General features: G+C 40.6%; 2 protein-coding genes and 1 non-coding gene across 3 annotated transcripts in view; 2 read left to right on the plus strand and 1 right to left on the minus strand.

The window, feature by feature from the left end:
- LOC102288357 (olfactory receptor 2AG1) overlaps positions 1–4162 on the plus strand; it is a 48879-nt gene extending 44717 nt beyond the window's left edge. The window contains exon 2 of the mRNA XM_070383187.1: positions 2940–4162. Coding sequence (XP_070239288.1) covers positions 2960–3904 — 945 coding nt within the window. The 5' untranslated portion in view covers positions 2940–2959 and the 3' untranslated portion in view covers positions 3905–4162. The remainder of the gene's footprint in view (positions 1–2939) is intronic.
- A 3386-nt stretch (positions 4163–7548) lies between these two features.
- On the minus strand, positions 7549–7654 carry LOC138991050 (U6 spliceosomal RNA). Its single transcript, XR_011467098.1, has one exon. It is a non-coding gene; the product is annotated as a U6 spliceosomal RNA (small nuclear RNA).
- A 4311-nt stretch (positions 7655–11965) lies between these two features.
- On the plus strand, positions 11966–12897 carry LOC102273114 (olfactory receptor 2AG1). The gene is given in 2 exon segments (XM_014483609.2): positions 11966–12245; positions 12248–12897. Coding segments are annotated over 2 exon segments (930 nt in total).
- The last annotated feature ends 1030 nt before the right edge of the window (positions 12898–13927 follow it).

Raw genomic sequence — 13927 nt, forward strand, 5'->3', positions numbered from 1 at the left:
GTTTATTACACGGTGGGCCCAAGGCAGATTCTCCTCTTAGCCAAGGACCCTGACCAGTTTTTGTGAAAACCTTATTATATACCCTAAGTGTACTTGCTCAAACCCACCTCCCCAAATTCCTTGAAACTAGTCTGGACAAGGTAAAAGAGAGATACAATCAAAGTTAACCTGTGATTCATGTGTCACAAGACTAGATAAACAGTGGATATTTATCGATAGGCCTGTGGTCATATCCCGATAAACATAATGGAATTTACCACTTTGTTCTGTTACAGAGATAATTAGCATATTCTTTTAGGCAATGGAGAGTCCAAGTACAAGTCCTGAGGCTCTTTTATCCAGGGGTCTGGTTTTCCATTGGTATGCCATTTCTGTAGACACCGGGCACAAAGTTCAGAGTCCATTGGGAGGGTGACCATGTGTGTAGCCTAATGTTCGCAGCCTGGCCTAAGATGGAGTCCAGCTCTGTCTGTTTCCTCCTTCAGCTGAATCAATTTATATTCCCACCAACAGTGCAAGAGGGTTACTTTTCTCCACACCCTCTCTAGCATTTATTTTTTGTAGATTTTTTGATGATTACCATTCTGACTGGTGTGAGTTGATAACCTCATTGTAGTTTTGGTTTGCATTTCTCTAATAATAAGTGATGTTGAATATTTTTTTTTCATGTATTTATTAGCCATAATAAATGAGTCTTTTGGAGAAATGTCTGTTTAGGTCATCTGCCCACTTTTTGAGTGGGTTGTTTGTTTTTCTGATATTGAGCTGCCTGAACTGATTGTCTGTTTTGGAGATTAATCTTTTGTCAAGAGGCCAGAGGAGTGGAGATGGGAAGCAAGATGCTATAGATGCCCCAAAACCCACCTTAAATTTGTGGCAGAGGACTGATGACCATGAAAGTGACCTTTGCTTCCTGCTCAATTCAGTCAGTAGTTTGGAAATGCACCATCAGTGCCTCCCTTAGGTGACATAGAAACCCTGGGCCTCCAAGCTCATTTAGTGAGAGAAGAGTGTAGGGATACAAGGCCAGGAAACAGGTCCAAAGGGGTTGATTCCCACCCTGTGTCCTGGACCAACCTCCAGGGGAGGTCATTTCAGCTGAGAGGCTAAGTCCTTCTGCACACAGGGGTAGAATAGAGTAGAGAAGTGGGGTCATGGGTGAGGAAACCAAGCAGCCTCCCCCAAGAGAGGCCTTAGCTTAGTGTTGGCTCCAGAGACAGTGAGGTCAGTCATTGCAGTGTCTTCTATGAGCAGCCGTTCTATTCCCACTGCTTTCATTTTTCTCCCATTCCCCAGCAAGAGTAAATGAAAGTCTGAGCATTGGTACCCACCAACCCAGTCAGACAAATGCTGCAGAGCTGGATGGGCCTCCTACTTGGGGAACTGTGTGACAGAAGCAGCTTCTTATAATTCTCCACAGGCGTGAGAACAGGAAAGCTATCTTCTTGTTTCATAGAAGCTATCCAAGGACTGTATTGATGTTCTTTCTGCATTTTTGCATTTCCAGAGAAGACCTCCAGAAGAACTGAAGGAACAGAATAAGCCTGACACCTACCTTGGTCAGATACCTCAGACTTCTAACTCGACTTAGCAAAAAACTAACTGAATATTGCTAGAAAGTGCCTGTCTTCCTTCTCCATTTCTACTGGAACTTCCTTCACTCAGACTATCTCCAGGACAGACTGTGTGCTCAGGAAGCTGGCTTCCCACAGTAAGGGTGTTGTCTCACTTTCAGGAAAGTGTGCAGCTTCTAGGAATGCTGAGCTGAGAGATGGAGCCCAGTGCACACATATGAACTTCAGCTACTCTGACTTCCAAGTTCTATGGTGCTTTGGTCTGTACCCCATCCCAAACTCCTATATTCTTGGGTTTCTAAACATGAAGAGGAATCAGTGAATCTGACAGCCTGCTGTAAGATTCTAAGTTATATCCCAGACCAGGGTATCTGCTTCCTAGTGGAAGCCTCAGGACCTATTTTTAAACTCCATAGACTTTGCTGACCTTTGATAAAACTGTTGGCACCTACATTACAATAAATGCCTCCAAAGGAACATTTAAGAGTAGATGAAAGGTCTGTGATATGCTTTAATACCTTTTACCATCAAAATTCTGTGGACCTTGTAGAGATTGATGGCAATTAGTGAAACATCAAAATATAGGACACAATAGAGGAAATTGATTTTTAGAAATATGCTTCACTGTGTTCAAAAGTGGACTTATCTACCCAGTTCCCATGCTGAGCAACACAGATTCCTGTCATTCTCAGGTGCCTGGCTCTCTGTTTTCTCCCTGAGATTGGGTGCAACACTCCAAGAGCCATTTCCAGATCAAGAGCTCTTCTTCTCCTTCTGTGTGGCCATTCAATCCAGTGTGGATACCCTAGCGCTGTCAAAGGGAGAATGGGGATCTGAGTCTAAGCAAAAGTGAGAAGGTAGGATGAATAACACAAATTATGTGGAGAAGTATATTGAGGTGCGTTATTGAAATCACATTTCCCTGCCTGTTTCAGAAAATCAATATAAAAAAAAAAAAGACTTATGCAGAACACTGACTGGGTATATAAATTATTGATTAAACATTCTACTTAAAACATAGGTACCAGAAAAAATCAGGAGCATGTGTAGTAGAATATTTCTTTATTGTTGTGAAAGAGATGATTTGACTTTCTAGGGAGATACATGTTCAGGTTTGATGTCCTGAATAATCCTCATGTAGTTTAGCTCTTACAGTGATGTTTATTTTCCAATTAGATGGGCTCTTTGTTTATCAAGATACAATTTAAAAAGTCAGAAACTGAGAGATTAAGAGAAAAAAATCAGTTACCAGTGGGAAAGGCATCATCCCACTGGATTCATGTTGGCCATCCTATGGGAACTCTGATGGTATAAAACTATGAGACTATCATAACAAAAATTCACCAAGGATCCATTTGTTTCCAGGCAACTAAAGAAACAACACAATGGAGCCTTGGAACTCCACCCTGGGAAGTGGCTTCATATTGATGGGGATTCTGAACGACAGTGGGTCTCCTGAGCTGCTCTGCGCTACAATCACAGTCCTGTACACGCTGGCTCTCACCAGCAATGGTCTGCTGCTCCTGGCCATCACAATGGATGCCCGGCTCCATGTGCCCATGTCCCTCCTGCTCAGGCAGCTCTCTCTCATGGACCTCCTCTTCACATCTGTTGTCACTCCCAAGGCCATTGTGGATTTTCTGCTCAGTGAAAACACCATCTCCTTTGGGGGCTGTGCCCTTCAGGTGTTCCTAGTACTGACCCTCGGTGGTGCAGAGGACCTCCTACTGGCCTTCATGGCCTATGACAGGTATGTGGCCATTTGTCATCCTCTGAACTACATGGTCCTCATGAGGCCAAGGGTCTGTTGGCTCATGGTGGTCACACCCTGGGTCCTGGCATCCCTGAATGCTTTAGGTCATACTTTGTATATCATGCACTTCTCTTTCTGCATGTCCCGGAAGATCAGCCACCTGCTCTGTGAGATTCCACCTTTGTTGAAGTTGGCCTGTGCAGATACTTCCAGATATGAACTCATGGTGTATGTGATGGGTGTGACCTTTCTGATTCCCTCTTTTGTTGCTATACTTGTCTCCTATTCAGTAATCCTACTTACTGTGCTCCACATGCCCTCAAATGAAGGGAGACAGAAAGCTCTGGTCACCTGCTCTTCCCACCTGACAGTGGTCGGGATGTTCTATGGAGCTGCCACATTCATATATGTTCTGCCCAGTTTCCTCCACAGTCCCAAGCAAGACAACATCATCTCTGTCTTCTACACGATGGTCACCCCAGCCCTGAACCCCCTCATCTACAGCCTGAGGAATAAAGAGGTCATGGGGGCCTTGAGAAGGGTCCTACAAAAATACATGCTGTGGACACACTCCTGACACAGTTACAAAATAGACATGCTAGGGGACTAAGTTTCAGTCAATATCATGTATCAGTCATCAATAGCAGTAGATTTAGTCTGAGCAAACTCCAATAGCCTCTTAAAATCAGAGGAAGACTTCTCTTGTTTGAATAAGATTCTTAGATATACTGGACTTCTTGTCTGTTATGTAGCTGTTGTTTAAATAATTATTTGGAAAGAAGAATCAGTTTGTGTCTATGCATCTACTTCAGTTTCAAGGGACAGTTTTTGTTGAGATAATGGAAAAATCCAAATGGGAAAATTTAATAGTGACTTAATTTAAAATTAAAAGACAGAAACCAATAAAACCCAGCATCATGGGTCTTTTCAAATGAGTCAGTTCATCAGGTGGCCAAGAATTACTTTTAGATATGGCTTTTAAATATTCAGAAATATATTTTTTTACAGAACTATCTTAAATTACTTAATCATCAGTCCTTCATTATAAAAACAAAATGCAAAAAATATAAAATTTCAGGACTGATTTCCTTTAGGATGGACTGGTTGGATCACCAACTCCTGGAGTTTACTCAAACTCATGTCCATTAAGTTGGTGATGCCATCCAATCAAGGGACTCCTCAAGTTTTTGGGTCTTTTCAAATGAGCATTCACAAGGTTTTTGGGTTATTCAGGACTGACTTTAGGATGGACAGTTTACCAAATTCACTTTTTGGGGTTATTCTGTACATAGTTCTGTACATGTTGGTTAAGGTCTTGCTTTATCGTCATTTAAAATTTGGTGAAGCTTCTTCTTGTGAAGAGGGAACACTATAGGGTAGGGGTGGAGAGAAGAGGAGGAGGGAGGGAGGGAGGGGGTCAGAGTGCCGAGTGTAATCTCTGCTATCACTTTATCATCTGTGAACATTAAATTGAATCATTTGTGTCTCAGTTTGCTCATCTGAAAAGTGGTGATAATAATAGGATTTATGATAACCTCATGATGTTTTGTAGGGACTTGAATAAGATAATTACACACTTAGACCAGAGCCTGGCAAATAGTGCTTAATATGTGCTAGCTGTTATATGAATAACTAGTAAATAGTCTTGATAAATGATCAATATAAATGACTATGTAGTATCATCATTTGAATCCTATATAATGTATTTAGGGATTTGCTTACATTTAATTTTGTTCCCCCAAATTTTCTTACTATGGTAGGTCAAATTTTTAGAAGTGAAATTACTGGATATAGCAAAAAAAAAAAAAATTAATTCTTTACAAAGAGCCAGAGCTGACTGCTTCTGAGAAAGCTGGAAACTGTTTGCATACTGGCTAGCATTATGTGGGAGTGCCTGCCTCACTGTACTCTTTCTAAGGCTATCTCATTATATGAACTATTTGCTAATTTATTAAACATATCAATGAAAATGTAACAGATGTTTTCATTTATATTACTTACTTGGTTTTATTTTAACTCTTTATTTTAGCTCTTTATAGACAAAGGTCCCCAACAATTTGACAGTTATTCATGTTCCAACATTTATTTTTAGTTTATTACTGAGGTTTAAAATTAGATATGTGGAGTCTGTTGGATAGAGAAGTGCTACAATATTTATGTAGTTTCATATATTCATATTTTCCTTTGTATTTTTAAGGCAATTGTGCCATTACAATTCCCATTGTTTGTTCAAAGAAATTTGCATATTTCTCTTAGATCTCTTTAATAATCTCACAAGTGACATTAGCTTTAATTTCTCTGCAGTTATTTTGGTACATGATGGATGGTGAAACTTTAAGTTAATATGTTTCTAAATAGCTGATTTTACTTTTAGCTTCCTTAATAACTTTCTCCTATCATGGATCTTCTCACTATTATTTACAACCCCTTGACTATAAACTCTCTTTTTAGAAGTAGAGCAGTAGGGAGTATTTCTGGGTATGTTTTCTAGTTTCTGTGTTTTGTAAGGGGTATCCTTTCTCATATTTCCTCATATTTCTTAAAGTTTTATCATCTGTTTATTCCTCCTGATGAACTTTTGAGTCATCTGCTAAATGTCTAAAAAATTCTATATTAATTGCAATTGCATGTAACTCACACACTGATTTGGAAATAATGTCTTTTTGCAATACTCAGTCTTAAATTCCAGGGACATAGTATCCTATTGCCATACCCTAATAAATCTGTTATTCTTTTAAAAAATGCCCTTGACTCTTAGCTTATGACTTTGCATCACTGAGAAAAGAGAAGGCGTCATATAGGACTCCCTCACCTTCCAATACCACACTCACCAGCCCATCTGCACATAGTGTTTTTTCTTTCAGAAGAGCCCATCACATTCTCTAGGTCCATCAACATTGCTATACAAGTGGTAGAATTGCTTTTTTTATGACTAATATTCCACTGTCAAATAAAAAAGAGGCCATCAGTGGCCAGATCCTCCAATAGTACTCTTCAGCCAGGCTCTCTCACTTCTCAAAGATACTGGTCTTGGAATTTCCTGCTTCCCTCTGTATCATCTTCCTCCTTACAAGAACATTTACTACAGGTTAAACACATGCTCCAGTATCTCCCATCTTAAAGAGGCCCCCTTCCATTTCCATTTCTCAGAGCAAATAGTCTTGAAAGACTTAACTGTACCTATAGCTTCTGATGCTTTTCTACCATTCACGATTCATGCCACCATAATCAGGCTGCCCTCACTCAATCCCTCAGCACTAGAGTAGAGCTTGTCAAACAGTGACAGAGGTGTATGACTTATCTGTCTGACAAAGAAATGACTGTTCATATATTTTATAAAATGTGAATTTTAATACTATTACTAATGATTACCAATGAGCCTAAAAGGGCATAGTGATTAACAGCTACATTCCATAGAAGATACAATAAATCTTTATAATCTACATATCTCAGAAAGACTTTTAATAATTTTAAGAATATTTCCAGAATTGCTAAATAGTCAGGATTTAACTCATTAATTTTCAGTTTCCAACTCTGTGTGTGTGTGTGTGTGTGTCCCCAAATGACTTTCTGTCTTGAATTGCACATCCTTGTTTACTTGCTTAAATGACCCTGCTCATTACCCCAAACTCTTCTTTTTTCTTTAAATGCTAATACCAAGATGATTGCTTTACAATGTTGTGTTGATTTCTGCCATACGTCATCATGAGTCAGCCACAGATTTACACATGTCCCTTCCCTCTTGCCACCTGCCACCCCATCCCATCCCTCTAGGTTGTCACAGAACACTGGACTGAACTCCCTGTGTCATACAGCAAATTCCCACTGGCTGTCTATTTTACCTGTGGTAATGTATGTTTCGGACTTCCGAAATGTGTGTTTCAATACTACTCTCTCAACTCGTCCTACCCTCTCCTTCCCCCACTGTGCTCTATGTCTGCATCTCTATTACTGCCCTACAAATATTAATAGGTTCATTGGTACCATTTTTCTAGATACCATATTTGTGTTCATATACATCATTTGTTTTTCTCTTTCTGACTTATTTCACTCTGTATAACAGGCTCCAGGTTCATCCATCTCACTAGAACTGACTCAAATTCCTGTGTATGGCTAATATTTCACTGTATTAGTATATAAGTACTGCACCTTCTTTATCCCATCAGTGGACATGTAGGTTGTTTCCATGTCCTGGCAGTTGTGAATAGTATTGCAATGAACAAAAATTTTGAACACTTCATGAATCTTTTGTCATCCTGGCACAGGGGCCACACTAATCTTTTCTGTATTGTTCCAATTTCAGTATATGTGCTGCCAAAGTAAGCACTTTTCTTCACTTTTAATCAGAATTTAAAGACTCTATATTTTATTGCTTAACAGAATGAAAAATGAGAATAAAATTGGGAATGAAATGGATTAGTTACAATGGAAAACAGTTCCTTATCAACTTAATGCACTTATCATAAGTGAGCAAGCTCGCTACAAGGTACTTACCCAAGTGGATAGCAACTTATGTTTACTCAAAAACCTATATGTGAATATTTAGAATGACTTTTTCCACAAACAACAGAAACTGGAAACAACACGAATGTCCTTTAACTGGTGAATGGATAAACAAATTATGATACACCCAGATGATTGAACACTGCTCAGCAAAAAGTGGTAACAGACTAATAGCAGAATTTGGATGAATCTCAAACATATTATGTTAAGTGAAAGGAGCTAGACTCAAAATATCTGAAACCATTCATATAACATGCAGAAAAATATGAAAATAAGAACAACAGTAAACAAATCAGAGAGTTAGCAAGAGTTTGGGTGAGGGTGGGATATGAATACCAAAGGGCAACAGAGAATTTGGGGAGTCAGTACAACTTCTCTATCTTGATTTTTGATGGTGGTTATATACTATATATATTTGTCAAAACCTGTACTAAAAATGGTGAGCTTTCCTGTATGAAAATTGTTCCTTAATAAAAATGAAAAAATGTGGGAAATAATAATTGGAGATAAATATATATGAAGTTTTTAATATTCTCCTTTGACAGCCTTATTTAAGTACCAATGGAAAAATTCCCCTGCCATCTTTTGATTTTTGTCAAGAATTTCAATTGTACTATTTTGAAATACAAATATATTTATTATTGGTCAGTTAAAATTAGCAACACATTTCTTGAGTCAGTTTCCATGTTCACTATTGCTTCCTGTGTTATAAACATCCCTAGGCATCACACTTTTTCTTGCTGAAATTATTTTATTGGGCATCTTTGGTGGTAAAGTCTTGTGATTCTGTTTGTAGTTTGTTCTCACTCTCTAGTGATACTTTATCTATGCATAGAGAGAACTCTAAGTGGGGACAGTTATGTTCCCTCATTGCTTTTGAAGGTGTTTATTTCTTGTCTGATTACTGGCAGTTAAAATTCCACTATCTTCTGTCTGTATCTGTCTTTGTCCGTGGGAAATCTGTCATTTTTTCTGAGAGCATTTGAAAGATTTTCATTAACACTAACATTCTCCAACTTCAGTACTGTCTCTATTTCTTTTTGTGGCTCCTGCCCAATATTCACAGATTTTCATACTTTCTCTTCAGATGTTACTGGTGGCAGACAATAATAACACCAAATACACAAACTTATGTAGAAGATACAACAGATAGCCAGAGGTGGCTCAGATGGTAAAGAATGTGCCTGCAGTGCAGGAGACCTGGGTTTGAATCCTGGGTTGGGAAGATCCCCTGGAGAAGGGAACAGCTACCTTCTCTAATATTCTGGCCTGGAGAATTCTGGCTTGGATTGCAATTCCCCCAGGCCTGGGTCACAGAGAGTTGGACACGACTGAGTGACTTTCACACAAAGGTCAATGAAGAGAAGACCTGATAATTACAGACTTCACAGAGCACAGTCATATTGATTTAAATAGTCCATTCTAAGAGGATGATGAGAGAGGCCAGGGCTATGGAGGTGAGAAGCAACATTTCACAGATGCCCTAAAACCCACCTTAAATCTGGGGTAGAGGGCTGGCTGACCATGAAAGGGACCTTTACTTTCTGCTCAGTTCTGTCAGTAATTTGGAAACAGGCCATCAGTGCCTCCCTTAGGTGACATAGAAACCCAGGGCCTCCAAGCTCATTTAGTGAGAGAAGAGTGCAGGGATACAGGACCAGGAAACAGGCCCAAAGGGATTCATTACCATCCTGTTTCTACAACCAGCTTTTCTAGGGGAGACCATTTCTGCTGAGAAGTTAGGCTACGTCCCTCTAAACACAGGGGTAGAATAGAGGGGGTGGGGTTATGAGATGAGGAAACTGGGCAGCCTCCCCCAGGACAGGCCCTGGCTCGGTGTTGGCCCCAGGGACAGTGAGATCAGTCATTACTGGGTCTCCTCTGAGCAGCCCTTCTAATATCTACTTCCTCCAGATTCCCACTGCTTTCAATTTTTCTCCCAGACCCCAGCAAGAGTAGCATCAGTACCGATGAACTTTGTCTGACAAATGCATCATAGCTAATGAGCCTCTTACTTGAGGAGCTGTGTGACAGAAGCACACAGCTTCTGAATTAGAAGTTTCTCCTAATTCTCTACAGGCTTGAGAAGAGGTAAGCTGTATTCTTGTTCCATAGAAACTTCCAAGGCCCAAGGACTCAGTTAGCTCTCTATCTGTAAGTGCCACATTTCCAGAGCACATCTGCAGAGGAACTGAAGGAACAGGAGTCCTATACTTCTCTTGGTCAAACTCCTCAGACTTCTAACCCAACTTAGCCAAAATTTTACAAATTGAATACTGCTGGAAAGGTCTTATCTTCCTTCTCTTCATAAAAAACTTATTTTACTTTATTTTATTTATTCAACTCCTTTGCCTGCACTGTAGAACATGTGGGATCTTGGTTCCCAGACCAGGGCTTGAACCCTTGCTCCCTGCAGTAGTAGTACAGAGTCTTGACCACTGGACCACCAGGGAAGTCCCCGTCCTTCTCCTTTTCTACTGGATCTTCCGTGACCCTCAATCCCCTGGGTAGTCTGTGTGGTCAAGCAGCTGGGTTTCTCAACCACCTGAGGTAAGAATATTGGCTCACTTTCAGGGGACAGCCTCTTAAAAGATGAAGCCCAGTGCAGACCTAAGAACTTCAGCTACTCTGTCTTCTAGGATCTCTGGTGCTTGGGCTCTAAACCTCACCCCAACTCCCTCTATTCTTGGCTTTCTAAACATGAAGAGGAATCAGTGAGGACTGACAGAAGATTCTATGCTACATCCCAGGCCAGGGTATCTACTTCCTGGTGAAAGCATCAGGAGCTGTCTTCAGACCCCATGTACTTTTTCTGGCTCCTGATAAATGTATTTACACTTAGATTATAATAAATGCCTCCAAAGGAACTTTAAAAAGCACCTGATAGGTCTATCACATGCTCTAACACCGTTTTACCATCAAAATCCTGTAAACCCCATAGGGACTAATAGAAACCAGTAAATGCCAAATCTGTGACACAGTGGAGGGAAATGACAGAGAAATATGTTTCACTTACAGATTCCTATATTCAGAGTTGGATTTATCTGCCCAATTCCTAAGATGCATGAGGCTGATTTCTGTCAACCTCAGATCCCTGTCTCTTTGATTTTCTCCTTCAGATTGGGTACCACACCCCAAGAGCAGGTGCCAGAACAGGAACTCATCTTCCTCCTCTTTGTGGCTCCTCAGTGGTGTGTAGGTACCCTGGCCCTGCAGGAGGGAGAATGGGGATCTGGATAAGGTGCAAGAGAGAAAAGCTAGGATTATTGAGCCTGATTACAGCATACAACACAAACTCTTTTGCTTCTGACATCTTTTACCACTTCTGCCCAAAACAATCTGAATTTCTTGAGTAGGTCTTTATTTTTTATCATATTTCTCAGTAATCTCAGGCTGACATTTTATCATAACCTATTAAAAAAAAAAAAAACAAACCCTTTTTTATTTGCATTGATCCTAAAGGTTTAGCTCTAATAGTGACAGTACCTCAAACTCAACAATCTCTAGTCGCAGACAGTCTATAATCCCTTCTCTCTTAGGCTCATAGAGAGCGAAAGCCTGGTCCAATGAACTAAGTTGGACATACTTTATCTCTTCTAATGAGGCTCTGACTACAGTTTTGAATGCTGTAAGCAAAGTCAACATAAGTCATTTGGGGAAGTATATTGAGGTGCTTTATTGAAATCACATTTCTGTACCTGTTTTAGTATTACATTTTCAAAATAGGCCTATGCAGAGCAGACTGGGCATGTAAATCATTTGATTAAACATTATACTTAAAACCTAAGTACCAGAAAAATCAGAAGCATGGATGTCAGAATATTGCTTTATTGTTATGAGAGAGGTGATTTGATCTTTCTGGGGAGATATATATTTAGGTTTTAGATCCTGAATAATATTCTCATCTAGTGACCTCTTACTGTTTATCTATTACTGTGATGCTTATTCTCCAACTAGATGGGTTCTTTTTAGCAAGATATAAAGAGTCACAAATTGAGAGATCAAGAGGAAAAATCAGTTACCATTGGATTGGCCATCCTACAGGGCCTCTGATGTTACAAAACTATGGAGCCATCATAACAAAAATTCACCAAGAATCTACTTGGTTCTAGGCAACTAAAGAAACAACACAAGAATGGAGCACTGGAACTCCACCCTGGGAAGTGGCTTCATATTGTTGGGGATTCTGAATAACAGTGGGTTTCCTGGGCTGCTCTGTGCCACAGTCTCAGTCCTGTACATGCTGGCCCTCACCAGCAATGGCCTGCTGCTCCTGGTCATCACAATGGATGCCTGGCTCCACGTGCCCATGTACCTCCTGCTCAGGCAGCTCTCTCTCATGGACCTCCTCTTCACATCTGTTGTCACTCCCAAGGCCATCATAGATTTTCTGCCCAGTGAAAACACCATCTCCTTTGGGGCTGTGCCCTTCAAATGTTCCTGGCACTGACAGTGGGTGGTGCAGAGGACCTCCTACTGGCCTTCATGGCCTATGACAGGTATGTGGCCATTTGTCATCCTCTGAACTACATGGTCCTCATGAGGCCAAGGGTCTACTGGCTCATGATGGCCACACCCTGGGTCCTGGCCTCCTTGAATGCGTTATGTCATACCCTGTATACCATGCACTTCCCTTTCTGCAGGTCCCGGAAAATCAACCACCTACTCTGTGAGATTCCACCTCTATTGAAGTTGGCCTGTGAAGATGCCTCTAGATATGAACTCATGTTGTATGTGACTGGTGTGACCTTCCTGATTCCACCTCTTGTTGCTATTCTTGCCTCCTACACACTAATCCTACTTACTGTGCTCCACATGCCCTCAAATGAAGGGAGGCAGAAAGCCCTGGTCACCTGCTCTTCCCACCTGACTGTGGTTGGGATGTTCTATGGAGCTGCCACATTCATGTATGTTCTGCCCAGTTCCCTGCACAGCCCCAAGCAGGACAACATCATCTCTGTCTTCTACACGATGGTCACCCCAGCCCTGAACCCCCTCATCTACAGCCTGAGGAATAAAGAGGTTATGGGGGCCTTGAGGAGGGTCCTACAAAAATATATGCTATGAACACACTTCACCATCTTGGGAGAGCTTATAGCTTGACACCAAAATTCATTCCTCCTCAAAGTCAGAAGTTTTTCTGCTAAAAATGAAATATTCATGGCAAAAGCACCATAGTGGAGAGTATGTCTTTTAATAGAAAATGAAGAATGTAGCTTTACTTGTCAAATGCTATTTTAAATTGTCTTTCTGTGAAATAATTTCTGAGATATGTATTAGACTGTATTTATGTAAGTATTCATTTTTTTATTTTTATTGAATTATAGTTGGTTTACAATATTGTATTGATTTTCTCTATATAGCAAAGTGACTCAGTTATATATATATATATATTCATTTTTATATTCTTTTCCATTATGGCTTATCTCAGGATATTGAATATAACTTCCTCTGCTATACAGTAAGACCTTGTTTATTCATTCTGTATGTAATGGTTTGATTTGCTAACCCCAAACTCCTAGTCTACCCCTCCTCCTCCTTCCCTCTTTCTTGGCAACCAGAAGTCTGTTGTCTATGTCTGTGAGTCTGTTTCTATTTTGTAAGTAGGTTCCTTTGTGTTATACTTTAGATTCCACATACATGTGATAGCCTATGGTATTCTTCTTTCTCTTTCTGACTTACTTCACTTGGTATGATGATCTCTATTTCCATCCGTGTTCCTGTTGTGCGCTTGTGCTTGGCTGCTCAGTCATATCCAACTCTTTGTGACCCTTTGGACTGTAGCCCACCAGGCTCCTCTGTCTGTGGTATCTTTCAGGTAAGAACACTGGAGTGGGTTGCCACCTGCCTTCTCCAGGGGATCTTCCTGACCCAGGGATTGAACTCATGTCTCCAACAGTGAAAGTGTTAGTCACTCAGTCACGTTCAACTCTTTGTGACCCTATGAACTGTGTAGTTCAACCAGGCTCCTCTGTCCATAGAATTCTCCAGGCAAGAATAATGGAGTGGGTTCAGTTCAGTTCAGTTCAGTCACTCAGTCGTGTCTGACTCTTTGCGACCCATGAATCACAGCACGCCAGGCCTCCCTGTCCGTCAC

This window comes from Bos mutus, chromosome 15 (assembly GCF_027580195.1).
Source record: "Bos mutus isolate GX-2022 chromosome 15, NWIPB_WYAK_1.1, whole genome shotgun sequence".
NCBI lineage: Eukaryota > Metazoa > Chordata > Mammalia > Artiodactyla > Bovidae > Bos > Bos mutus.